This window comes from Citrus sinensis, chromosome 3, assembly GCF_022201045.2.
Source record: "Citrus sinensis cultivar Valencia sweet orange chromosome 3, DVS_A1.0, whole genome shotgun sequence".
NCBI classification, from domain to species: Eukaryota; Viridiplantae; Streptophyta; class Magnoliopsida; order Sapindales; family Rutaceae; genus Citrus; species Citrus sinensis.
Genome location: NC_068558.1, coordinates 48,008,776 through 48,033,444, shown reverse-complemented (window position 1 = coordinate 48,033,444; position 24,669 = coordinate 48,008,776). Strand labels below are relative to the sequence as shown.

General features: G+C 35.3%; 4 protein-coding genes across 10 annotated transcripts; 1 reads left to right on the top strand and 3 right to left on the bottom strand.

Annotated features, from left to right (window-relative positions):
• The first annotated feature begins 164 nt into the window (after nt 1–164).
• On the top strand, nt 165–3,915 carry LOC102622631 (hypothetical protein). 6 transcript variants are annotated; one of them, XR_008052783.1, is made up of 4 exons: nt 165–1,067; nt 1,321–1,357; nt 2,300–2,411; nt 2,792–3,915. XR_008052783.1 is itself a non-coding variant. In XM_052436271.1 (3 exons), exons 1-3 carry the CDS (start codon nt 324–326, stop codon nt 2,905–2,907), a joined length of 972 nt encoding a protein of 323 aa, XP_052292231.1. In that variant the 5' UTR covers nt 165–323; the 3' UTR covers nt 2,908–3,915. The 6 variants fall into 6 exon arrangements, 4 of the variants coding, with proteins under 4 accessions (XP_052292231.1, XP_052292230.1, XP_052292232.1 ...); XR_008052782.1 differs by having other exon boundaries at nt 2,789–3,915; XM_052436271.1 differs by lacking the exon at nt 1,321–1,357.
• Nucleotides 3,055–8,340, bottom strand: LOC102623508 (uncharacterized). Its single transcript, XM_006491218.4, has 5 exons — nt 5,894–8,340; nt 4,983–5,620; nt 4,459–4,668; nt 3,949–4,166; nt 3,055–3,777 (listed from the first exon to the last, which is right to left on the bottom strand). Exons 1-5 carry the CDS (start codon nt 8,217–8,219, stop codon nt 3,735–3,737), a joined length of 3,435 nt encoding a protein of 1,144 aa, XP_006491281.2. The 5' UTR covers nt 8,220–8,340; the 3' UTR covers nt 3,055–3,734.
• Nucleotides 8,341–9,055: 715 nt separating this feature from the next.
• On the bottom strand, nt 9,056–12,372 carry LOC102623798 (E3 ubiquitin-protein ligase SINAT3). 2 transcript variants are annotated; one of them, XM_006491219.3, is made up of 3 exons: nt 11,714–12,372; nt 10,264–10,650; nt 9,056–9,595 (listed from the first exon to the last, which is right to left on the bottom strand). In XM_006491219.3, the coding sequence occupies exons 1-3, from the start codon at nt 11,936–11,938 to the stop codon at nt 9,233–9,235; spliced, it is 975 nt and encodes a 324-aa protein (XP_006491282.1). In that variant the 5' UTR covers nt 11,939–12,372; the 3' UTR covers nt 9,056–9,232. The 2 variants fall into 2 exon arrangements, with proteins under 2 accessions (XP_006491282.1, XP_006491283.1); XM_006491220.4 differs by lacking the exon at nt 11,714–12,372 and adding an exon at nt 11,397–11,617.
• Nucleotides 12,373–16,090: 3,718 nt separating this feature from the next.
• Nucleotides 16,091–18,964, bottom strand: LOC102624271 (UV-stimulated scaffold protein A homolog). The gene is made up of 2 exons (XM_006491221.4): nt 18,499–18,964; nt 16,091–18,222 (listed from the first exon to the last, which is right to left on the bottom strand). The coding sequence occupies exons 1-2, from the start codon at nt 18,673–18,675 to the stop codon at nt 16,432–16,434; spliced, it is 1,968 nt and encodes a 655-aa protein (XP_006491284.1). The 5' UTR covers nt 18,676–18,964; the 3' UTR covers nt 16,091–16,431.
• Between the last annotated feature and the right edge of the window lie 5,705 nt (nt 18,965–24,669).

Sequence of the window (24,669 nt, the reverse complement as noted above, 5' to 3'; positions counted from 1 at the left end):
TTCAAAACTTAAAAGCCGCTTATCAAGCATATTCCTTTAGAAAAAAACATGTGCCCTGAGTGGCATCCTCGTTATAACAAGGTCATCCAGGGCTCTTTATCCACCACATCATGTTGGCATGATCTAGTGGCGGTAGTAAGTAACCTCATATAAACACTTCTAAAGATATAATAGTGATCTCAGTCACCATTCGGCAAATGCTCTCTTCTCCAACAATCCAGGCCAGTTTCTTTTCTTCACACACAAGTACACGACCTTCCCAATTCTCTCCTTGAAATGCAATCTGAACTTTTAAGACGCAAAAACATTATCTCCCGACTTCCATGGACGCTCTTACAATAAAACCAACTTCGAACTCTCTCCGTTTCGGCAAAACCAAACCTCTGCCGCCAACTCGCTTGTCTTTCTTCAAATTCACTCATTTTAACAAACTCAGAGCCTCTTCCGTCATCGCCTTTTGCGTCAAAGGTACACCTTCAAATCCCCAAAACCCCCAGCCAGAATATAACAATAACAACGATACTGATAATCATAATCATAAAAGGAATTTCCCTGTAAACCCTTTTTGTGTTTTGTTCCCAATCTTGCAGTCCATCAAAGGCTTGGCCTCTTCGCAAACTAAGAAATGGGCTTCACGTTTACAAGCTCATAGCAGTCAGTTAGAGAACATCAATGTCATAGACCAAAACAGCAACGACTACTTACAAACCGGAGCGTTTGGGGCGGCTTTATTAAGCGTGACGTCAACCGCTAAAGTCAAAATCAGTCCTTTCGTCGCGACATTGGCGGCGAACCCCACGTTTGTGTCTGGTTTGTTTGCGTGGATGATAGCGCAATCGACAAAAGTGTTTTTGAATTTCTTTGTGGAGAGAAAATGGGATTTGAGGTTGTTGTTTGCTTCTGGAGGAATGCCGTCTTCGCATTCGGCTCTTTGTACAGCTTTGACTACGTCAGTGGCGCTTTGTCATGGAGTGGCAGACTCGTTATTTCCTGTTTGTTTGGGGTTTAGTTTGATTGTTATGTATGATGCTATTGGTGTTAGACGCCATGCTGGGATGCAAGCTGAGGTGAGAACATGAATTTTTCTCTCTCTCTGTTGTTTTTGGTTTAATGCTTGCGTTGGCTATCCTATGTTCTCTATTGGTGACTGAAAAATTGTTCTTGAAATGGTTGAGTTCTTTATTCATATGTGGACCGCTAGAGGTATGAATCTGTAAACAGTTTGTCTTTGTATTGTTGCATTCGTGTTGGTAATAGTATAGAACTTGTTTAGTAATTAAAGGTTAAAATCATTATGCTTCTTTCTGTTCGTTAAAACAGGTCACCAACATTGTTGCCAGAGCTGTTGCAATGCCAAGTATGCCAGAAGCTCTGCCATTGTACCTTCTAAATTTGAGATGAGATGATCCTTAGGCTATTGCTCTTATTAAACCATGAGATGAACCATTGCTGACCCTGACTTGCTATAATCTATTTGCTACATCTGCTTCATTCAATGGCTGTGTTTTTTTTCATCCTTTCAACCTTGGGCTGCATAACACTTCAAACTTTAGGATCCTGTGTTGCCATTCAAGTTTTAGCTCTAGTGACAGCTTTTGATGATTCCCCCGTAGTCTAAATTATATAAGCTGAAACAATGTATTCACTACTAATCAAATTACTCATGTTTCACAATCCTAAGTTCGTAATGCGATTTATGAACAATAATGCAATTACAAGTAACCAAAGGTAAGGATTTTTTATTTTTTATTTTTTTTTTGGAGGAGTACCCATAGGTAAGGTTAAAAAATTATAACCCAAAATAAAAAAGGTGGGGAAGAAAGGTACATGGCACAAAAATGTGGGCAGAACCATATAGCTGTAAGCTTGCTCTATATGGGAAATATCTTAAAAGCACAGTAATCTCTTAAAAGCTATTCTGGAGTGGATTTGAGCATACTCTGATGAGCTAAAAGTAATCATATCAAATAATCTTAGAACACTTTCTGCAAAATAAAAAGGAAACTGACTGTGCTGACAAGAGATCAAACATATTAGCTGACCAGTTCCTTGCTATGTTTGCATTGTGGGCAATAAATTAAAACTTTTTGTTCCCTAAAGTCTTCCAAGGAGATCATAGCTGCCATATTCAAGCTAAATTGGCTCGGAAAAGCTGTTGGTTTTGGTTTTAATTTTGTTGGTTTTTACTCAATAGTTTCTTTTCCTTGCCTGCATGGAATTTTTCTTTAGATACTTGTGTCTAGTAATCTACACGTTTGAAATGTCTTCTGAATCATTTCCTTTTACTATCTTGTTGCAGGTTCTTAATATGATTGTTGAGGACTTGTTTCAGGGTCATCCCATCAGTCAAAGAAAACTTAAGGAACTTCTTGGCCACACCCCATCCCAGGTCTTTGCTGGAGCTATGCTAGGTATTCTAGTGGCTTGTTTCTGCTGTCAGAGTTGCTCAGTTGCAACCTAACAAGCAGGCAATATTTTGCAAGATTTTTTATGTCATGGTCAAATTGCTTTTGCTCTTTTGTATGCCCTGCTGAGTTATATTGTATCCTATTGAGTATAAATGACCTGAAACTGTAGTAAAAAATGGTAGAATTTTTTTGTTTCCATAACTGGAATCATATTTCTTGGTACCCTACTGTGATGCTTAAAAGTAATTCAAATCAAATATAAACAGTATGAACAATGTGCTTAACAAGTTTTTGTATCTTACTGCATGTACAAATAATTTGATTTCTTAGTTGGAAGCGCGGCATCTTCTGACATTGTTTTTGTCTCCAATATTCGGCAGCAGAGGTGAAATCATTTCATTCCCTTTCAATTCAGATGGAAAAACGAAGAGATACGGAGAAAACCTTATGCATAAGCAGAAGGGGTCAGCTCAGATGTTTTTTGCACCAAGATCCATAATAACACGCAAATTTTCCATCCGTATTGTGATTTTTGCTCTGCTAAGAAAATTTACCATCTCCAATCTGAGGTTAGATTTTGCCCACAGAAAAGGAGGGTCTGAAAATCTTGATTCACGTTATTAATAATCCAAGAAGAGAGGGTCTCTAGAAGAAGCAGAAATTCAATTCCATTATATCATACTCAAATACGCGAGCATTTAATAATGATAACTACTCTAAATTTAATAACGTGTTTCTATTTGGGTGACACAGAAATTGCCACGACACGCTTCGCCGGACACATTATTTACAAATACACTGTAAAAATATAATCCGGTACTCACGGATCAGAAGAAACAATTGTGGACAGCGCAGAGCTTAAGCAGAAGCCAGGCACCGGCCTGAGCTAGACCACCTTTGAGCATGACATAAAGCCTTGACCTGTTCTTCTGATTGGTTCTAAGGTGTAAGTAGAGTGCACTGGCAAATAGCAGAAGAGAACCCAACCAAGTGCCTGCTGTACAAATAATTTTGGATGCAGCAGTTAGCAGGAGCACTAGAGCTACCTCCGCCCAAAAACCTTCTCTGGAGCAAAAGAAAAATATCATAACAGACAGCATTTTGAGTCGAATAGAACATGGCAGGTCGGTAGTATGTATCAAGAAGAATTGCTCTCCACTTGTTGCTACAGTGTCTTCAGGGGCAATTTGCCAGATCAACAGATAAGAATGTTGAGGAGGACCATTTCCATCTTTGAAGGCCACAAGGCTGTTTTGACTTCTTATATTGTCAATTGTTGTCACTTCATCAGCTTCACCCAGTGAGGGAAGCAGGCCTGCCTCACCTTCATTTCATGCCCGGCCTTTTCAGCTTTCGCTTTGCCCTTCTCCTGGAGAGAGAACAGCCAAGGTGTTTACTCAGTAATACATAACATGAACACAATTTCTCATCCATATTCTTTCTGCTAATGCCCTTTACTATTATGTAGCCAAACTATGATTTTCTCATCTTTGAGGCCAATTTTTTTTAGAAAATGTCTGCAAAAGTTAAACAAAATTACCTCCTTGTGGGTTTGCCGCCGCCACCTAGTACACCCTTCATTATAGAGCTTATATCCACAGATCGTTCCTCCATAATTGCATCATGGTATATTTTACTCCCAATCTGTGTGATTTGTTCCTCCACTTCTTCCAGTGTTTGGTCCACATTGAGCTGCAGCTCTGCTCGCCTGATGACGGTCACACTGAAGCCACTTGCTTTGGCTTCCCGAAAAGCATCCTAGTAGCAATAAATGAGAGTTATCAGAAATAATGAGCTTTTGCACCCCAAGGAATGATAAGTAAAGAGTAACTGAGAAAACAAAAATGGAACGAAAAAGTATAGCAGACCAGCAGTCAACATTCAACAATAAGAAAAATTGTAAACTGAGTCATGCAAAATCTGAAGGCCTGACCAGTTCCTTACTGGCCTTGTCAGCGCCAGTCCCCTAATGGAACTTCCCCTCTGTTTAACTTAATAAATTACCAAGTAACTTAAATTTAGCAAAAAGCCAAAAATAATAAAATCTTACCTTAGGAGGTCTTGGAACAACAAAGGCCTGACCAGTTCCAAGCATTTCCAAATGAGCCTGGATGATGTAACAAAGATTTTTGCAATCACTGGCATCCTCAAAAGCAATCACATGATGTGGTTTTGGTTCCAATTCAAGATCTGTAGCCATCTCCAATGAATAGAATCCTACTCTTTGTTCTCCTTTGTCAACTGTGTATAATTCGATGCACTGGAATATAAACAAGAAAAGGGCAATTTATTTATTGATCTGTCTGTTTTAGCAGTTGACATGGCAAAAAGTTGCATTCTTGTACAGGAGAACATGTTTTCCACTGACTGAAATTCATGAAATAAGATGATGAGATTTTATATTAGTAATCATATAAGACCATCAATTTTTTCTTAAACCAATATTATTAAGAATGCACTAACATGTAGCATAATATTTTCAGAAATTATATTTTTAAGTAGTAAAACAAGCATCAGAAACCAGGGGTGTTTTATGCATCATTGTCAATACAGCATGCATACTTGCATACTTACTAGCACATGAGGGAGATCTAACCACCATAGGTAATCTTCTTCTTCCTCTTCTGCATATTCACGGTATTTGCTGACAACAGCTTGGGGCCCAAACAATTCCATTTCTCTTTTGAGCTTGTTGATCTTCTTTTCCATGAATCTCTTATTCCTCTCATGTAGGTTAGTCATCAGATCAGCTGATTCCTGTATTTCTTCTTCCGTGATCCATCGATCCAAATCCTTTCCTATATCTTTCATGACGGATTTAACTTCTGGGTCTGTTTCGGCATTATAAGATTCCAAAAATCCACGAGACCATTTCTTTGTGTACTGCCAAAACTCCTTCCCATACTTTTTACCAGGCTTAACAGAACCATCACTGCCGTCTATAACTGTCTTGGAATGATTCGGATCATTATCTTGTATTTCCTTTTTCCTTGCCAAGGAAGTAGCATCTTTCTCAAGGGTTGGGGACTCTGTTGGATTTTGAAGAAAGTTCTCCTCATCTTTCTTCACAGGATATGAAGAACCAGTGTTTCCAACAAAAAGTGCCTTCCGCTGCTTTAGGAAGTCATCGAGGAATTCAGGATTTTTTTCTAAAGGGGGCCCTTTCCACCGTGGTATGATTTTCTCTGGTGGATCATAGATGCTGATACCATCTACAGAAAAAGCAAAGCACTATTAGTATCTGTGTTGTAAAACATATGAAATTCTGTCCGATGCATATATTCATTATGCAGTTAACCAGGTGACAGATAACAGTCCATTTTGAACCAGTCTAATTATCAGTTTTCAATAGCTCATGCTAGGATAAACAAGCATGAAAATCGCTGTGCGGCACTGCTAAAAAATCAAATTTATCTGAGTAAATTTCCAAAAAGAAAAAGAAAACAGAAGAGACCATTTGCTATAGTTATGATATAAAGACCTACCTGCTCCATAATCAAGATTTTCAATGTTTGAATGGAGATATTCATGCAACTGTAATAATTTCTCATTCTCTTTCTCAACTTTCTTCTCAAGGCCCTTGAAGAATGAAAGTTTATCTTCAGCGTCCATCAAATGAAATGGATCACGCCCTGACAACTCATTATCACGGACTTGAAAAACAATTTCTCTAAGCCTATCATCTTTCATCCACTCGAATTCACGATCATCTTCTCCAGAGATAAGCTGCGCAATATCATCACATGTATCTAAATGTTGATTTACTTTCTCCCTTGCCGCCATGAAATTATCTCTGAAGCCAACTCCTATCTTTTTAACCATGGGTTCAATTTCATGAAAATTCTTTTCTACCCAGTTTTCCATCTTCAAAGATGGTCCTGTCTTTGTACTCCCACTAATAAATTCATGATCAAAGGAAATTGGGGACTTTTGATCATCCACCCCTCCATTCACTTCATCAGCATATTCAGGATCATGTTTCTTCATAGGAACATGCTCCATATTCTTCCAAGTTGAATCTTCACTAGCATCTGGAGCAGGCTTAGAGTCTGATGCTCCACCAGAAGTGGTAGATCCAACATTGTCCACATCCAATATCTGGCTTGTATTTCTGTCACAATCTATATCATTTGGTTGTGTTAAAACATTGCCACTTTCTGAAAAAGTTTTAACTAGGGGTTGATGAAATTCTGGTTTGTTACGAATATTAGAAAGAAACTCCCTAGCTTCTTTCACTGACCTTATCACCTTTGGTTTTCTTTTTTCATAATTAGTCTCTGCCATACATGATTCACTTCGAAGAGTACCAGAAGACTGGACAGCTAAGCCTAAAGTACTCCCATTATCCAGGTTGGTTTTTGGCCATTCTCTTGAAACTTCCAAACTAGACGCACCGGAAGCTTGCACGATCTCTTTCTTAGAAGAAGGTACCTTGTTGGAAGATTCAGTATTTAAACTTTTTGCTTCATCCAAAAATGTTGTCACTACGGTTACATCAGTGTCACTTCCTTGTTCTAGACCTCCAGTTGAAAGATTACTCAAAACACTCGCATATTCTTCATTTTTCTGTTTGACCTCTTCAATCTCATCAGATAATTCATCATCCACAGCCACCCATTCTTCTTCAACGACATCAGCCTGGGATAGCTCTTCAGCCTCAACTGCACGGGCTCTCCTGGCCATTTCTCTAATTTCCAGGATTTTATCATCAAAACCCTTGGATCCCCTTGTTTGTGAACAAGAAGAATTCTCCAGTGCTAACCTATCCTCGGAACCATTTGCTTCCATAATATTCTTCATAAGTTCTTCCTCATTTATCTTAGGCTTTTCAAATGTTACACCTTCTGGTTCTGTATTTCCTTGAACAACTTGCACACTTCCCTTCTCCAACATCTCCTTCTCCTTTCTTGAATTTATCTTCCTCCTCATCATTTCCTTCTCCAATTCAGTGTAATGCCCCCTCTTTTTTTTAAAAGAGAATAATTTCCTACCCACCCAAAATACAACCAAACCACACAACACTACCCTTCCAAGTGTAGAGAGTTTCGGAACAAACTCAGGGCCAGGAATAACACCACGAACAATGTCAACAAAACCAGACTCCTCGCCTGAAACCACAAACTTAGCCACTGAACTATTCCTCGGAATCACATTTTCCCCACTCTCCATCTCCCTGGCCAAACTCTTAGCATACAGAATTCTAGAATTGATTTTACTCAAGTCCTCAAATTCATGTCTCTTGACTAGGGTTCTTTTCAAAATTTCATTTTCATCAACCAAAACTTTCTTCACAGTCCCTTCTGAATCTTGAAAAACTGTAAAAATAGGACCTGACCCAATACCCCAGTAATCAACATCCTTCTTGTATTGATCAGTCCAGTTCTCTAATTTACTCGACAAAACAGATTTACCTAAGGGTTTCAACTTTGATTCCTCAACGCTACTACTTGTCTCAACAACACTATCATTAACAAACCCATAATTAAGATCACTCTCTCTTACACTATCATAATTTAAATTCTCACTAGAACTTGGGTTCAAAGAAATGGGATTTTTTGGATGCACCTGTTGATCATTAACGAGCTTTTCTCTGAGCGAGTTGCGGCGGTGGGTCGGTCGTCCAAAATGAGCGGAAATTTGCGTACTCCTGGTGTTAGAGAAGAATAAATAGCTTGGAAATGGGCGTGTTTTAAGAAATTTGGAAGTTGGTATTCGGAATATGTATGAGTTTTTGCTGTTGCAGGTTCTGGCAGAAAATTTGGGAGTGAAGGGAGAGACAGTTGATAACGTTGGAGGATTGAGGAACTCCATGGATGATGAAGACTTGAGAGTTTTTAGTGGGGTTTTATCAATGACGTATAATTTGGAAATGATAAGTAAAACGACGTCGTTCCCGTAGTCAGTACCAAGCAACTGAGCAAGTACAAAGCATGATGTAAACTGATAAAGTGGGCTTTTTTTTCTTTTTTTTTTCCTCCTCCCCTTTTAATCTCTTGAGGGAAAATTTTATTAGAGTTCACAACTACATCCATTTTTTCCATCGCATGAGCTAGATCCCGGTTAATTTAGTTACTACTATGAAAATTTTATAACATGCCGATAAATAATTATTGTACCGAGAATAAAAAGTGTGTAAATCTCATATATTGATGTTTTTCATTTCTCTCTTCGTATTCTCAACAACGGAAATCATTTTCCTCGCTCTAAACTAAATTGAAATGCATTTGACACTCAAAACTGAAATCTTCGCCCATGCACAAAAAACTGAGGTGACAAACTTAGATTGAACTCAACATCCACCTAGGTCTTTTGCTCAGCCATGATTTGAATCCCTTCATGTTGTCAGGTAATCTGTTTGGTTCAACCTCGCAAAACTGAAGGGATTGTATTCGAATGTCAAAACCAGGGCAGCACTTGACTTCAAAGCTCCACCAGCATCTTGACTTCCAAAAATACCTAAATTTATTTGGATCATAGATTGAAACAAACTAACTAAAGCTAGCTATCAGCTTGGAATCCTGCCAACATTTTATATTACGTTTGACTGGAAACCAGCAGAGCAATTTCTCATCAAGAAAAGTTGGTCTTAGTCAGAAAAATGATAGCCTAGGATCATGACTGCAGCATCCAACACTGATGAAGCCATATAGCCAGAAGAACTCCAATTTCTGCAATGAAAAAGGAAGCTTATTCACAATTTATAACAGCTTTAAGCCTCCAGCATCCATACATATTTCAGATATCCTCAGTAATTTCTGCATCTGCTAATAATATTACAACAAATTCTGCAAGTGGGCCTGGACATGCATGAGATCCAACGGTCGCTAACTACAGAGGTTGGGTATGCAGGCGCCGCCTTCTGGGCTCTGCTGTTCTTTCCATATCCGTCCGGTAACTCGCAGCTTCAACTCTTTCCGGTCCCCTCCAGAGAAAAAAAGAGCCATATTACGCTGTATAATTAGACCATCATGACTGTCTCTAACCTTCTTGTGACTGTCTCTGATGCTCCGTGGGGTGCCTTCCCAAGTAAGCTTCCGTCCATTTCCTCCAACCTCTAGACTGTAGGTGTAATTCCTGGCTTCTGTCTCATCACCCATGAATCGGAGGAATGCCATGTACACTGGAGCCATCCCCAGCTGGAAAGCTTCAAAATGTAGGCAGAAGTACTGGCCAAAACAGTGGAAAACCTAAGAAATATCATCAAAATGAAACAATTCAGCATTTCTGAAAATTGGAAGTCATGAGAACCACGATTGTGTGCAAGAATGGGGAGATGAAGGAATAATATGTTCAGGGTATTGTACAAAAGTGAACTTTTACATGAGTTAGGTGGTAAGCAACTCCTATGGTCTACGAAGAGATTAATAAAATCCCACCTTCATGTAGACCACATACCAATCAACCGCCCAGATGCAGGAAAAATCCAATAACTGCTGATAATTTACTCAACCATCTATAATTTCCAATTCTAAATTTGTAGATGTACTTCAACAACATCAGAACACTAGTAAACTGTTACTAGTAACAACAAAAGTAAACATAAAGTGCGACAGAGAGAGGTTAAAGAAGAGAAAAAGAAAGAAAGACCTTTGGTGACAATGTTGTTATAATAAAACCAAAGGTTAACCATTGACCCATGCCATCATCCTCTCACAGCATTTTATGTTGAGGTTCATATTTGTGGTTAATTAATAAACTTTAGGCCACCACATATGATTTACGCGATGCCAGAGTTCCATGTCTTAGCATGAGCTTACCAAAAACCAGAAGGATTCAATTTCATAGTTCCATGCTAAATTATATATGATGCTGTCCCCAGTCTAAAGGAATTTAGATAACAGAAACGAGTACATACAGTTAACATCCATGTGGCATTTTCTACTTCATGAGGATTAGACTTGACATAGCGATGGTTGAAAGTGCACCCAGAATGCATATCTACTTTGTGATCATCCCTCAGATGAGCAACAAGGAAGGGAATATCACCAACTATGGAGCACTCTGATCCAGCATATGGACAATTGTAAGGTCTGAAGTTACATATAGCCTCATGCTTAAGTTTGCTGTAATAAGGGAAGATCTCTGGGCATCCAAGCGACATGTATTTGCAGGGTAGTTCAAGTGATTCAGCCACCTTCTCTAATGCTAGACACCTTATATCACCAAGCTCCTGCCTACAAGTGGGGCACCGATTATGTACTCTTGTTTTACAGGTTGAACAGAGCGTATGCCCATTGTGGCACTGCAGCGAAAAAGGAATATCAGCTCTAATCTTTAGACTTTTATTTGAAAAGTGAAGATAAAATTCTTAAATATCAAAACTTATATGAAATTTTGCTCATTCTCATACCAAGTAAAAATAATTTAAAAGCATCCCATCAGCAAGTAGCCAACTTGTAACATATTGACCAAAGAGGATTACTAACTATAAAGACAATGCAAGAGGTTAAGAAAATGCATAAACAACCACAAGCAAATTTTCCAAAAATAGGCAAAAATGAAATAATTACTCACAGATGGAAAATGACCAATCCACAACCACAAGGTAAATATGGAACTTTTCATGGCAAAATGAAACAGACCAATAATTACATGGTTAATATTGAGTGGTAATAAAGAACATAGGAAAAATATTAGAGTAACCATTTTCACAATTCTTAATGGTTGCTGTTAGGATGCTGTTTTCATCACCAATGAAGGGAACTTCACTTGAAGAAAGCTCGTTTAGATTTCTTGCAGTTACACAATGTGTTACAGTTGGTCCTCTACCACTTCGGACATTATCACTATAAATTACTAAATTAGAGCCTGCTTCACTCATACAAGGCTTTGATTTGATCCTTGTTTTCCAATGACTAAAAACTGAGTGACCAAATATTCATAAATTAAGCCAAAAAAAACCCAAATTTCATGCATCGAAAAATCCTAATTCATAAATCTTGCTAGAACCAACCAATAATTCTTAATATCCTCCAAGAATAAATGTACCTTCATGACTGCAAAAATTCCTGCAACAAAACACACACAATCCAAACTAGCATCCCCCAGCTGCAATCCAGCTACAATTATCTGACAAATTCTTATAGTTTAACTACTAAAACAGGTTCAGCACCAAAATCTAAAACTAGGTCAACGACAATTACCTAATTCTAGATACCAATTATGAAACGCCAAAAATGCATCCGTATCATCAAAAAAGGGTGGAAAAAGACAAAACATGAAAATAATAACAAATCCGGAAAGAGAAAAAAAAAACAATAATAAGTAAAGGAACCCATCAAACCAATTTCAGAAAAAGAACAAACCTGATGAATAGGAGGATACATTGAATTAGTACAAACTGGACATTCAAGAAGTTCATGGACACTGGTGGTGCCAGGATTAATAACAGAAGCGAGACTAGTGTTATTATTATTGCAGTTATTGTGAGGCTTTGAAATAGAAGGAAACTGATGGGGGCGATGGTGATGGATCTCATCCTCATCAGTCAAATCTGAGGATGGCACACATTCAATGCTATGCAGTTCCATTCATATAACAGAAAGAGAACCAAAATTCACCAAGTTTATGGCAAATTCGTACAAGGATATGATTCTATTGGGGCTGTTGAAAGCACAAAACGCAGACGAAGATGAATTTATGAACAAAGAGGGCAATTTTGCTTGATGGGTATGATTGTTACATGTAAAATTGCGAGTGAATGATGAGTCTTTTTTTTTTGGGGGGGGGGGGGGGGGGGTGTATTGAAGAATAAACAAAGAATTTGAAGACAAAGGATACAAGATCAATTTGAATCTGCATATAGGAAAGAGTTTAATTTAAGAGAGGTGCCTTTCTTCTTCATCGTTTCGAAGAAAGAGAAAGCGAAGCACCGTTGAAATTGTTTTGAGTCAGTTGATTAACATCAAACGGTTTTCAGGAAAAGAGGTTCAGTTTAAAATATAAGCGAAGTTTCTGATGTACTGAGAAGTGATTAGGTGGAATAATGAAAAGGATATCTGTAATAATTTTTTTTTCTTTTCTCTTTTTTAATTTAAACTATCCTTTCTGTTGGTCACTTGGTTGTTGTTGTTGTTGTTAGCTGTTACTGTTTCCTTTTCCTTCCTTTTCTTTAATTTTTTATTTTTTTTAATTGGTGCGGATGGGACCGAAAGGGAGAGACATTAGGATGTTTCTCGGATGTGTGTGGCACTGTGGTGTACATTATTAGTCTACACGAGGCATTATTAAAGAAAGGACAAGATTTTTTTTCTTAATTTTTATTTTCTTTGTAGTTTGTTCCCATTTATTCTGGGCTGAGCGCATTCTTATGCCATCCCTAATTATTACATTAACTCAATCGGGCAGCCAATTGCCCATTTCAATTCTTGGCAGCATTTTGTGGTTTCATACTACAGTTTTCTCCGTACAATTTTACTGTACGATGTTTCCATTATTCGGGGCATTTAGTCCCTATTCAAGTCCAGGCCACACCAATAAACTTTTAGTTCAATTAGAAAATTTCTACACTTACTTTGGTGAGAGCAAATATTCGAATTTTCATAAGATAGCTCTTACAAAAATTAGTTTCAATTATCAAATAATTAAGTAAACTCCTCAAATCTTAAAAAGATCAATGTTCCATATGTATAACTGTGTATAATAAAATTAAAAAAAAAAATTAAGGCCACAACCCAATTACCCAAAATGCCAAATAAGAAAGGTTAATTATTCGTACAAAAGAATAAACCTTAGCGTAGTTAGACACATGGTTATTAATGTGATGATCTGTCCAGGTATAAAATCATCATCAGTGTTGCTATCAAAAAGATAATGTGTTTGTGGTTTGTGGAATATGAATATGGGATGGGGCTTTTACTTTATTTTATCGCCATCGAGATTACAAGGAAGATTTATGATGATATATAAAAGAAAACTTGAGTTCGACGTTACTTCAATGTAAGCTATTAGTGCATAAGAATCTTACCATCTATTTTACTACTTTTATAACCTTGCTTAAGAAGGAATGTCACACTCTATAATAACGACTTTGATTCATCTGCTGGGATTCATTTGTTGTACCGTAAGTAACGAATCAAAAAGAGGTTGATTAGAACTGAACCTATCTCTGGATTGCTCGAACAAATAGAGGATAACAGATTCTAGTTGTTTTATATTAGGAAAAAGGACTATTAATTCACTTAATGTAAAAAAAAATTAAAAAAAAATACATATAACTTCCTTGCTGTCAATCAATTTTATTTATTTTAACTGAGAAAAAATAATATTTTATCTTTACGAACAAAAAAAACTTACATTTTTAAGAAATGACGTGTAAAATTCTCAAATCTTATTAATTTTCAAAGTAGCAACAGCTGCGATGTATAAATTTATAAAACTTATTCAGTTAGTTTGAGTTGTTTGCTTGGTAATTTAAGCATAATATTTTATTTCTTTCAAAATGTTTTTGGGAAATCAATTATAACAGGTCAGTATCAAAATCAAGTCTTGTTTGGGTTCATTTAGTGTATATTTATGCTGCCTTTACTAAAAAAATGTAGAATGAGTTTGTTGATAGTTGGTCATGCTTGTGCCTGAGTATTTGGTATGGGTTTATTTGCGGTAAAAAAACTTAAATTCAGAAAAAAAAATTAGAAAAATAGAAATTGGTGAGTCTATTAAGCTATGATTGTCTTGAAGCTCAAATGATGATGGGTTAAAATAGGTTTGATGCTGGTGCTAACTCAGAGTTTGAATTTCAACTTCAATTTTCGTTTATGGGTGAGAAATTTTGGGCAAATACAGTAGATAAGGCTATGCATTTCCAACCAAAAGAAAAAAAATGACGAAGAGGAAGACAAGGCTACGGTGTACTATGGCCTGTAAATTTTTTTGTTGGCATTTAAAAATTTTTCAAAATTTTGTTAGTCTTTCATGTCTTTTTTAAAATATTATGGAGTTTTATATATTTTTTTCAAATGTTAAGAGGTTAACAATTTTTTTCATGTATTTTTGTATAAATATATAGTATTATCCTTTTTTCAATTAAAATAAATGGAATTAATTAATGAAAAGAGGTTAAAAATCTTTTTAAAATATTAAAAGGTTTTATGTCTTTTTTCCAAACGCTAAGAGTTGCCAATTCTTTTTTCTTCATGTCATTTGTCAGCTAATAACATGTTGGCATTTTGTCCTATTTTTACACCTCATTTGTTATTATAATCGCAGCCTTGTGTCTCATTTTACCTTAATTTCTTCTATAACATGGATTAGGATCTGGTTCTTACTATTCAAAATACATACATCTAATGGTATATTTACTTATTGAGAATGTGAATGAATGATATATTTACTTACTTAAATAAGAGGTAGAATAGGGATGAAAGTGGTGGCTCTCACCTAAAATTGAGAATGAGTACTAGAGTTCCCATTCTCATGGAAGAGGTGGGAACATAAATCTCATTCCTTAAAGTGATTACATTTTCTCTACTTAAATCTTAAAATTCTCATTTTATCATTCCTTATATTATTATTATTATTATTATTATTATTATTATTATTATTATTATTATTATTATAAAATAATTACAATAATCAACTAAAATCAGTTTAGTAACTTGTAACAGTCTGTTCCGATTCTGATTCCTACAACTAAAATAAATAATTTATTTTGTTTCTCATTTCTCATTTCGATTACTAATTAATAAACATACCATAAAGGCATCAAAGATAAGAGTTTCTTATTCTAAGACAGTCTCACACTTTTATCTTATCTAAGTTTGCATTACTTTGAAAATATCAGTTGTGCTTGCCAATTGCCCAAATTAGTTATATGGTTAGGCAACATGTTGTAAGGCAATGCACCATCTAGGGCTAGACATTGGATTGGATTTGGATAGATTTGATTCAATCCAATTTGATTTGTATAAATTTAGATCAGATTTGAATTTGGCCTCAAATCTGATCGGATAAGATTTGTGTCATTCGATTGGATTTGATTCGGATCGGATCAGATTTGGATAAGATTTGTGTCATTCTTTTAAAAAAAAACACAAAATCCCTAATTCCATCTCGTCCTAAACTAGCACAAAATCTCTAATTCCATCTCTTCCTAAACCAACATAGCAGCAACCACAAACCAGCACAAACTACTGTGACCCACACCGTCGACTACACAAACCAAACAAAATCAACCATATCTTGATCCACGTCCAGTCGCCACAACATTTAACCTCCTCCATACCCACGATGCCGTGAAGACCCAAGCCATCGATTCCAGCCGTGTCTTGATCGATGTCAACGTCCAGCCAACCAGTTGCATGCTGCACACCATTGAAGTTCTAGACGACTCGTGCACGCCACCAATTACAATTTTGAGACGAGCAACTAACAATTGTAGGGTTTACATTACTCACCCACATGCTTTTTGGTGGTTTTACTTGTGTTTTATGTTTTCATTAATTATAAATTTAATGAATTTTTGTGAAAATTGTAAAAAAAAATCCCAAATTCAAAATATTCATCCGATCCAAAATAATCCGGATCAAATCGGATTTGAAGTTCAGATTGAAATCAGATGGATTTTTTTCCTGTATGAATTATCCGAAATCCGAATCCAAAATTGCCCACCCCTTAACACCATCCATCTAGTACACAATTTGAGTCTGACATACACTACGAGCAAGTTAAACCAAGTTCACATATCAGAGTAAAGCCGTGGTTTTACCACGCAATTGAAATCTTTATTTATGTCCAATAAATGAGACCTGTGACAACATTTAAAGAATAACTAGCAACCGCATATTTTACAAAATTTGCTAACAAGCAAGCTCCTTATTCATTCTATATCTAGGGACGCCTAACAGCATCCAAAAGATTTCCAACTTCTTGGATAACAGCAATGCTCTTCAAAATCACACAATCTGTTGAGAGATCAACATGAAATGGTTCTTGTTCCCCTTTATACAAATGAAAAATGAAACTGTCTATTCATCAACACAGTGCTGAGTGCACGCCATAATCCCAGAGCCTTACTACAAAACATTTACCACTGATTTGGAAAGGACTCTCTGTAAATTGCATCCTCACCCATTCTCAGCCGTCTTATTGTTGCATCCCTTGCTCGGGTATTCAGAAGTCTGCGAGTTAACCTATCTCTTGGAGTTACTTTCTTTCGCAGCATGGAAGCTAGAGTTTGCTTCTTGTTTCTTGATGACGATCTCCTCCCATTTGTATCTTCTGCCTCGTCTCCTGCAGTTGCAGACCTTGAAGTTGAAGCCAAGGCAGCATCCCGTAAAACTGCTTCATTGTGTTCCCGTACTTTTGCAAGTTTTGCTCGATTCAGCAACTGTTTATCAATTTTCCTCTTCCTAGCTTCCTCTTTATCTCTCTCCCTTACATTCTTTATAGCGTGTTTTGCTAATTGCTCCACTAAATCAGACCCCAAATCTGTTAAAGTCTCATCCGTTAAAGAGCTCTTTTCTATCGATGATGTGCTCTGATTGATAGGATTTCCTTCGTCATCTCGGGGAATGATGGGTCCATGAAATGGGCAGACTTCTAAATCCCTTCTCTGACAAAGGCCTCCTTTCCTCAAAGGAGCACGGCATGGTTGGATTTCTACTTGCTCTTCTTTGTAAAGAGTTGCCCTAAGGTTCAATTCTGCTATCTTCTCCGCTGGAATAACTGCATCATAGTCTACCCTACCCCAGTGATTGTCAAACTCCATGCCCCTTTGATTAACCAAAACATCCCTTTTCAAATTATCTGAGAAAGAACCACATACAATCACTGGAGCTTCTGCCAGAAGCTTACTTCTGAGCAATGTTGAATCAATTTTACTACCTTCATTATCCAGAGAATCATTCCCATCAGACTTCTGTTTGGGGACTTCAGAAGCCTTACCTATGACCTCACTGGAGGCCAATACCATGGACAGATTACTATTGTGCTTACTAGATGCATTCGAACTCCCACTCTCACTAGACCCAATCTTACCCTCTTCCCAAAAATCTTCCTCTAATTCATCTTCTATGAGAGGTTTCACATTGTTTATAAGACCACAGCCAGAGTCTTCACATTTCTTCTTCACCAATTGGAGGCGATTTTGAATATCAATGAACTCCTTCAGCATTTTATCTCTAGACCTATTGTCTGACACTTCCACCCTAATAAGAACAGAAATCCATTCTTGGACCAAAACCAAATGCTTTGTCACTAGAAGCTTGTACAACTCCCTCAGTGCATCAAAAACTACTTTATTATCTTCATCCTCGTGAACCTTTTCCCCTTCTTTCAATGAATCAAGGCGAATCTGCCTCAATTCAGAAGAATGGAACTCCTCAAAATCTTCATCATCCAAGGGATCAAGCAGCATAATTTCTTCCTTGGCACGAATGATGTCTAAACACTCTCCAATCTCATCTATTGTCGACTGTATTTCTTCCTTTATCGAAGAAAGATTTTGCCGCAGCATTTCAAACTTGTTTCGTAAAATCTCTTTTGTCCTCATCTCTCTTTCCCGTCTCTCCCGCTGAATCCGAGCTGCATTTGCTTGTAAATTAGGAAACTGGAGCCTGAGAGTATTTTTAAGGTAATCAAAGCCTAATCTAATTTGTCTGTAGTGAACCCCAAAAGAAGCATTCCATTTCTCCAAAAATTCAAAAGCCTTTGATCGCAAAATAGATGCAATAGCTGGAGGCGCAGGAAGTGGTAAATTTCTTCTGAATCCAATACTTAAACTCAATAACTGATCCATGTTCTCAACAAGAATGGTCCTAAAAAGCTTTGATCGCATGAAGAGTTCATCAATTATGAGAAGTGTGAGATATCGGACCTGCAAGACCAATCACAAAACAAAATCATAATAATCCCTAATTTGTTCCCCTTATAAGAATCCTAGTATATCATTGAAAGTGAAAAAATAAAAAATAAAAAAACACTAAATTTTATGCAAATTATCAATTGGAAAGCTATTAAAGAGAATAATATAGAGAACCCGAAATCAGAGATTTTAATAGATACGACAACACCAAATTGAATAAAAAATAGTCATTCAATTAAACTAATAAATAAACGGAGGAAAATAATAAAAGGAAAACAATTAAAGGACCTGAGAATGGTCGCGTTTCATAAGGTCCATGAGGGTTTGAGCGGCGAGTCGCAGCTCCGAATCCGAATTTCGAACTACCCATTTAATGGCCTTGAGGAGACGTGGGTCCACCTCTCGTTCCGTCGAGTTCGTCGCCTTGTCTATCAAGGCCCTCACCTTCCCTCCTTGCTCTTCCATTTTCGCTTGCCAATCAGTCCAACGCGAACATGATATATTAATTTTAATTTCAAAATCCAAATCCCTAATCTCAGGTCAACGCGCGCTACCGCAGCGTCACGATGACGATGTCGGTTGGGTGTTTTCTTCTTCAAGTTCTAGCCTCCTAGTACCATCAATTTACATAAGAGCCACTATTGAACACGACGGCAAGAGAATACATACAGCCTAAAAGTATCTTATCCCCTTGCCGATTGATAGATCAATACTGACAATACAAACACCGCTCCCTCTATTTCATCCTCACCGCTTGAATATTTATTTGAATGGGCTTCCGCCAATTCTGAGCCCACCGTGTGTTGGATCTCTTCCATGCTAAAAGAGTTGGACTATCCGCGTCTCTCCAGAATCATTTTAAAATTTATTTTTTAATTATATTTTATTCAATATTAAAAATATCTTTTTAATAAACACTCTTTTTAATTATGAATCTTTAATTTTTTTTAAATTCACTCTTATATTTTTCTTTTTTTAATTTTAACATCTCTATCCATTTATTTGAACTTTTTCTGTCTACAAACAAAAAAAAATGGTTTTTCAAAGATAAAAATAATATATACGAAAATAGAAAGAAAGAGAAAAAAGAAATACTAATGTTTTAAGTTTGTGCAAAATTACAAACCAATATAATATATAATTATATAGATTGAAAGAAGAAAGGAAAAAAAAAAGTGCAAGCAAAATAGATTGAAGAGAAAACGAATAGAGTGGGTTAATTCTATTTGTAATTTTCTTTAAATGCAATTTTCAATAAAATAAGGACTTTATGAGATTAATAAATGGTTGTCAATGGTCCAACCTAGGACATTTTTTAAGTATATGTGAACAAGATTGTCGCCTAGGACACATATTTTAGAGAGACCCTATTTTTTAATAATATTTTATGTTTTTTATTAAGGTACTAGGAAAATTTATTTTTAAACAACTTTCAAATAAAAAATTATTATCATACAATTAATATTTATTTTTCATACAAATTGTATATTCGTTGATGTTAAATAGCTATTACTAATAATATTCTCTAAGCATTAATTCATTCCTCATTAGTCTTTCAAATGCAAAAAAAAAAAAAAAAAGCTTTTCCTTTTCATTTTTTTAAATACTTATTTATGTTATAATCTTTTACTTTCCTTTTAATTTTTATTCAAAACCCCATAATTTGAAAAAATTTAGTAGACAAAGAATCGACAATTTTCAAAAAATTTATTGCTCTCTTCTTAACATTTATATTTTAAAAAATTTTAAGATCTTTTTTATTATTGTTAAAATTCAAAATATAATTATAGATGTGATGAATTTTGAGCTCTTTTATTTTTCTTGAAGTGTTGAAGTTGTTAAATGTATAAAAAGGCTCAACCGAAAAAAAAAATCTTAAGACCCCAAATAATCTAAAACCGACCTTAAGTCCATGTCGCACTTTACTATGATGAATAAAGTCCAATCCTTCTATGTATGAATGTTGGTGTATTAAAAAAATTATTCTTTTTCTATCTGAGTTACTTTTTTCCTTGGATACCCAACATAATACCTATGTAAATGTGAGAGAGTAGGTAACACTAATACCCGAGATCAATGAATAAAACAAACAAAGCTACACTTGGTCTGACTTTTCACAAGAACAAAAGAAAATATTGCTGCAAATCTTTGAAAATTTCAACATTGTCCAAGGGTTATATATACAATAGAGAAGTAAAATAATAATCTGCCATGTGAGTTGATAATTTTATATATAAAATTTCAAGTACTCAGAAGCTTCTTGATTAATAGTAACTATTTCGATGATTGAGGCCATTTACTCTTATCATGTGCTTGTTTCCAAAGTTTTGACGATCTGAACAGAAATAATAAACATTGACTACAAAAAGGAACCGTGTTCTGTTTTGGACCTTTGTTCTGGCTTTCCGCAAGCACTCTTGAACGAGTCATGAGTTATGTTTAAATCACAGATTATTATTATTTTTTTCATTTTAATTATCTTTTGCCTTTGCCTTTTCTTATGTTTTCCGTAAGTGCTTATTCATCCCCATGTGATCTATCATTTAATCATAGCATTATTGCCTCGCTCTCCTCTCGCTGTGTTTATCTCACCGACAGTTGAACTGCAGTGTTTATCTTGTGTTGATTTATATTTTATACAAGGGAAATTATCAGTTATATACCCTTAAATGACACTAATATCAAACGTGCTACAATACTTTTTAAGTGTATCACTCGTATACCCTAAGTTGACAAAACACTTCTGCCGTCCACCAATCCGTTAACTGTCGTTTGCGAGCACTGATATCGTAAGGGTAATCTATTCTTTTAAAAAAAAAGACATGTCATCCCATTTACCTAGTAAAAAACGACATTTCATATGATATATTTTGATAAAAATGACATGTCATCCCATTTATCGGATAATTGTTAATAATTGCTAAAAAAAAGGCTACTTTACAACCAAATCTATTCCTCCAAAATTTAATCTAAATTATTGAAGATCTACTCCTCCAAGCTCTAACTTGAATTTTTTATGGTATAATATGTATAATTGTAAATAATATGTTGTTAATAATTTTTTATGGTATAAGATGAATATTTTTTATGGATAATTGTTAATAATATGTACCATTAATAATTCATTTTTTTAATAAAAAAATGTATTGTTAATAACAAAATTAAAAAATTGTGTATTGAAAATTTATATTAATTTTCAAGGAAAATTTGTATTTTTACTTCATTTTGAGTTTAAAGGGTAAAATAGTTATTTTGCTCAAATTCTGTTAAGTTCTTAACGGTAGTAAACGAAAAGGTGGATGCCATAACTCTTTTGTCAACTTAGGTTATACGAGTGATATAAGCGAAAAGTGTTGTAGCACATTTGATACTAGTGTCATTTAAGGGTATATGACAGATAATTTCCCTTTATACAATTCCATTTATATCTCATATACATTATAAAAATCTAAAACTAATTAGAAAATAAATAATTAACTTTAAAAAATTATCATTATTATCAATTTTATTGAAACAAGGGAAATTATCATTTGTATACCCTTAGTTTACTCCATTATCAAAAATACTACAACACTTTGAGGGTGTATCAATCGTCCACCCTAAGTTGACAAAATATATCAGCTGACCACCAAACCGTTAGTTGCCGTTTACGTATGATGACGTCAGAAGGGTAATTTGGTCTTTTCATATGATACAAGTGATAATTTAAATGTATATAAGTGATAAAAAGAGAATTTAAGGGTATACAAGTGATAATTTTTAAGGGTAAAATCGTCAATTCAGTGTAACTCCGTTAACTTTCAAACGACAACTAACAGTTTGGTGGTCAACTGATACATTTTGTTAACTAAGGGTGGACGATTGATACACCCTCAAAGTATTGTAGTATTTTTTATAACAGAATAAATATAGGGTATATGAATGATAATTTCCCTTGAAACAACAAAATAAAAAATAAAAATAAAAATTTAAAATATTTATTTTAATTATCAATTATTATTATTATTATTATTATTATATACACAATAAAATTTTTTTATATACATATCTATAAATGGGTAGATAAATTTTATTCAATATTATATCTAACTCGATTATTTGTATTTTTATAATAATTTAACAATAAAATTTACCAATACATACGATTAATTTTAAAACTCACAATACTTTTAAAAATAAATTTTACAAAATATTTAATTTATTTATTTCTACGGTACAAATAACACCAATTATTTTAAAAACTATAGAATTACCAAACTGATCTAAAAACTATAGTATTACTTTTACATTATAAAGATATATTATGATAACAACTCAAAGTCTAAAAAAGAGAAAGATAATTTATGAATAAAATTATTTAAAAATTATTTTTTAGAAGATCGAATCGTTCACTTTTCCCTTAGATAATACTCTTTCCCTTGAGGGTAAAATTTTTAAAGCAAAAGTCTTATCGTCTGCCTTTAATCATTGCATTTTCCCATCACCAAATTTAGATCTCTCCAGCACGGCATCCATTCAATGGAATCAATCCAACCATTTTTTTCCAGCTTGATTCTCATTGCGATGCCATCACCTTTTCGTCGTTCTCTTCCAGTAGCCAATTACCAACAATGGACTTCGTTTCCAATGATCATATCATTTTTTCACTTTTTGAAAACCAAACTATGGAAAGAGAGAGTAGGCGTTGATTTTATGAATAGTAACCCAACGTAACCCAACTTTGATGCAAGATGTGACATACACAAATAGTTTGTAACAAAAACAAAAAGAAATAAGAAATAATAAATAAAATAGGTTAATTGGAGAAAATCTGAGCCTCTCAATAAATTTAAATACATCTAACCAGCTGCTAAATAATAATAATCCAACCTCTTTATTATTGGCGACGATGATAATTTAAGTGCTAAATTACAGAATTTAGATCCAAAAAACAGGAACACAATGAAATCTGATGCTGCTTACAATTACGTAAACGCTACCATTACTTGCACTTGGTCAAAATATATTATGATAACAGTATTGAAAATTATTTTTTGAAAAATCGCATCAAAAGTGATATCCAAAACCTCATTGTAAGCAGTGCTGCTTCAACAGCAATAATTACAGCCACATGAAGGGCATTATCTTATAGTGACTGTGTAGTTCACATTCACTTTTATACCGTGGTCACCAGCTAAGAGTCCAACTATGCCTAACATGGGCAATCGACAGCTCTTTCCAAAGGCAGCACCACTTCGGTCTTTGATCATAAGGCTTATTATTAAACCACTCATAAATTGGGAAAAAAAACACATTATTTAACAATATCACATCTGTTAACGCCACATAGGTGAGAGTTCGGTGCACGCTAACTTCTTTTGACTTTGTTTCTGCGAAGTTCCATATGGGCACTAAGAAAAATCATTAAGGCGGCAAATGGCAAAGGCATGTGATTTATGGACTAGTTTTTCATACTTTATTGTGATGCTTGTGTGACTTGAATTTTGTTCAATTGCTTCCATAAAGAAGGAAAAAAACAAGGTAAAAAAAAAAAGAAGGAAAACTGTTTTGTTACACAGCCAGTGGCCCTTGGATCTGCATGCACTCAAATGCTTTGTCTTTGGGCATTAAAGAAGGTAAAAGCAAGTGGACGATACCAGTACAAATTAATACACAATCAAACGAAAGTTGTAGGGACCACCGACACGGCCTGACCATTAACTGTATGGCTGCGGCTAACAGGTAACAACAGTAGGACTTGACTAGCTTACAGAATCTGTAAGCCACAGACTGCAGCATCAGCCGTTGGATGTGGTTGGATGTGGAGTGAGAAACTGAACAATAGAAGATCGGATGGTGGGATAACGGGAGATGTTTGTTACAGAATCTGTACGATAGACAGGTCCACAACAGTAAGGCTATTTGTTTATGGTAAATCAACATTAGATTCCTCAGGCTGCCAAAATTTGGTTGATATTTTGAATAGATCATTAAGAAGGCAACACAGGGCGGTGGCCCTTTACAGAGGCTTCACAACCAAATGAACTTCAAAACATGTAAAGCAAATGAAATTTGCCACCATGTAACTGTGAATAAGGACCAACTAATTTCATTTGCTTCCTGGGAGGGGAGGAAAACATATAATGACATTCCAGCCGTTTATTTAACCGGCCAGACCGGGTGGCGATGGCACCACCGACTGCCCTCCAAATGATATATAGTGTAATGGGGGTAGTGGGTCGTCCTAAAAGCATACGCAGCAAATATCAATGCCTATCCTCAGGAGTTAAATCTCCGATGATTGCTGAACTAGACGTCAGTTAAATTGCAAATAAACGGTGTACACTTCCAAATCAAAGCAAAGCAAAGGAAAAAAAAAAAAAAAAACTGTGAATAGTATTTTATTATTAAAAGTTCAATTTGACAATTTTTTTTAAAATTAACCATCTTACCCTTGTACTAGAGTTATGATTTTTTTTT

Excerpts from the sequence above, each read along its gene's own strand:
- LOC102624271 (XM_006491221.4), bottom strand. The coding sequence starts at position 18,675 with ATGGAAGAGCAAGGAGGGAAGGTGAGGGCCTTGATAGACAAGGCGACG. Across the intron at positions 18,223-18,498 it reads TGAAACGCGACCATTCTCAG|GTCCGATATCTCACACTTCT; the intron begins GTCCTTTAATTG and ends TTGGTCTTGCAG.
- LOC102623798 (XM_006491219.3), bottom strand. The coding sequence starts at position 11,938 with ATGGAACTGCATAGCATTGAATGTGTGCCATCCTCAGATTTGACTGAT. Across the intron at positions 10,651-11,713 it reads TGTATCCTCCTATTCATCAG|TGCCACAATGGGCATACGCT; the intron begins GTTTGTTCTTTT and ends TTTTCGCTGCAG. Across the intron at positions 9,596-10,263 it reads ATGCCACATGGATGTTAACT|GTTTTCCACTGTTTTGGCCA; the intron begins GTATGTACTCGT and ends GATATTTCTTAG.
- LOC102622631 (XM_052436270.1), top strand. The coding sequence starts at position 324 with ATGGACGCTCTTACAATAAAACCAACTTCGAACTCTCTCCGTTTCGGC. Across the intron at positions 1,068-2,299 it reads ATGCTGGGATGCAAGCTGAG|GTTCTTAATATGATTGTTGA; the intron begins GTGAGAACATGA and ends ATCTTGTTGCAG. Across the intron at positions 2,412-2,788 it reads CTTTGCTGGAGCTATGCTAG|CAGAGGTGAAATCATTTCAT; the intron begins GTATTCTAGTGG and ends AATATTCGGCAG.
- LOC102623508 (XM_006491218.4), bottom strand. The coding sequence starts at position 8,219 with ATGGAGTTCCTCAATCCTCCAACGTTATCAACTGTCTCTCCCTTCACT. Across the intron at positions 4,669-4,982 it reads TAGATCTCCCTCATGTGCTA|TGCATCGAATTATACACAGT; the intron begins GTAAGTATGCAA and ends TTTATATTCCAG. Across the intron at positions 3,778-3,948 it reads GGCGGCAAACCCACAAGGAG|GAGAAGGGCAAAGCGAAAGC; the intron begins GTAATTTTGTTT and ends TTCTCTCTCCAG.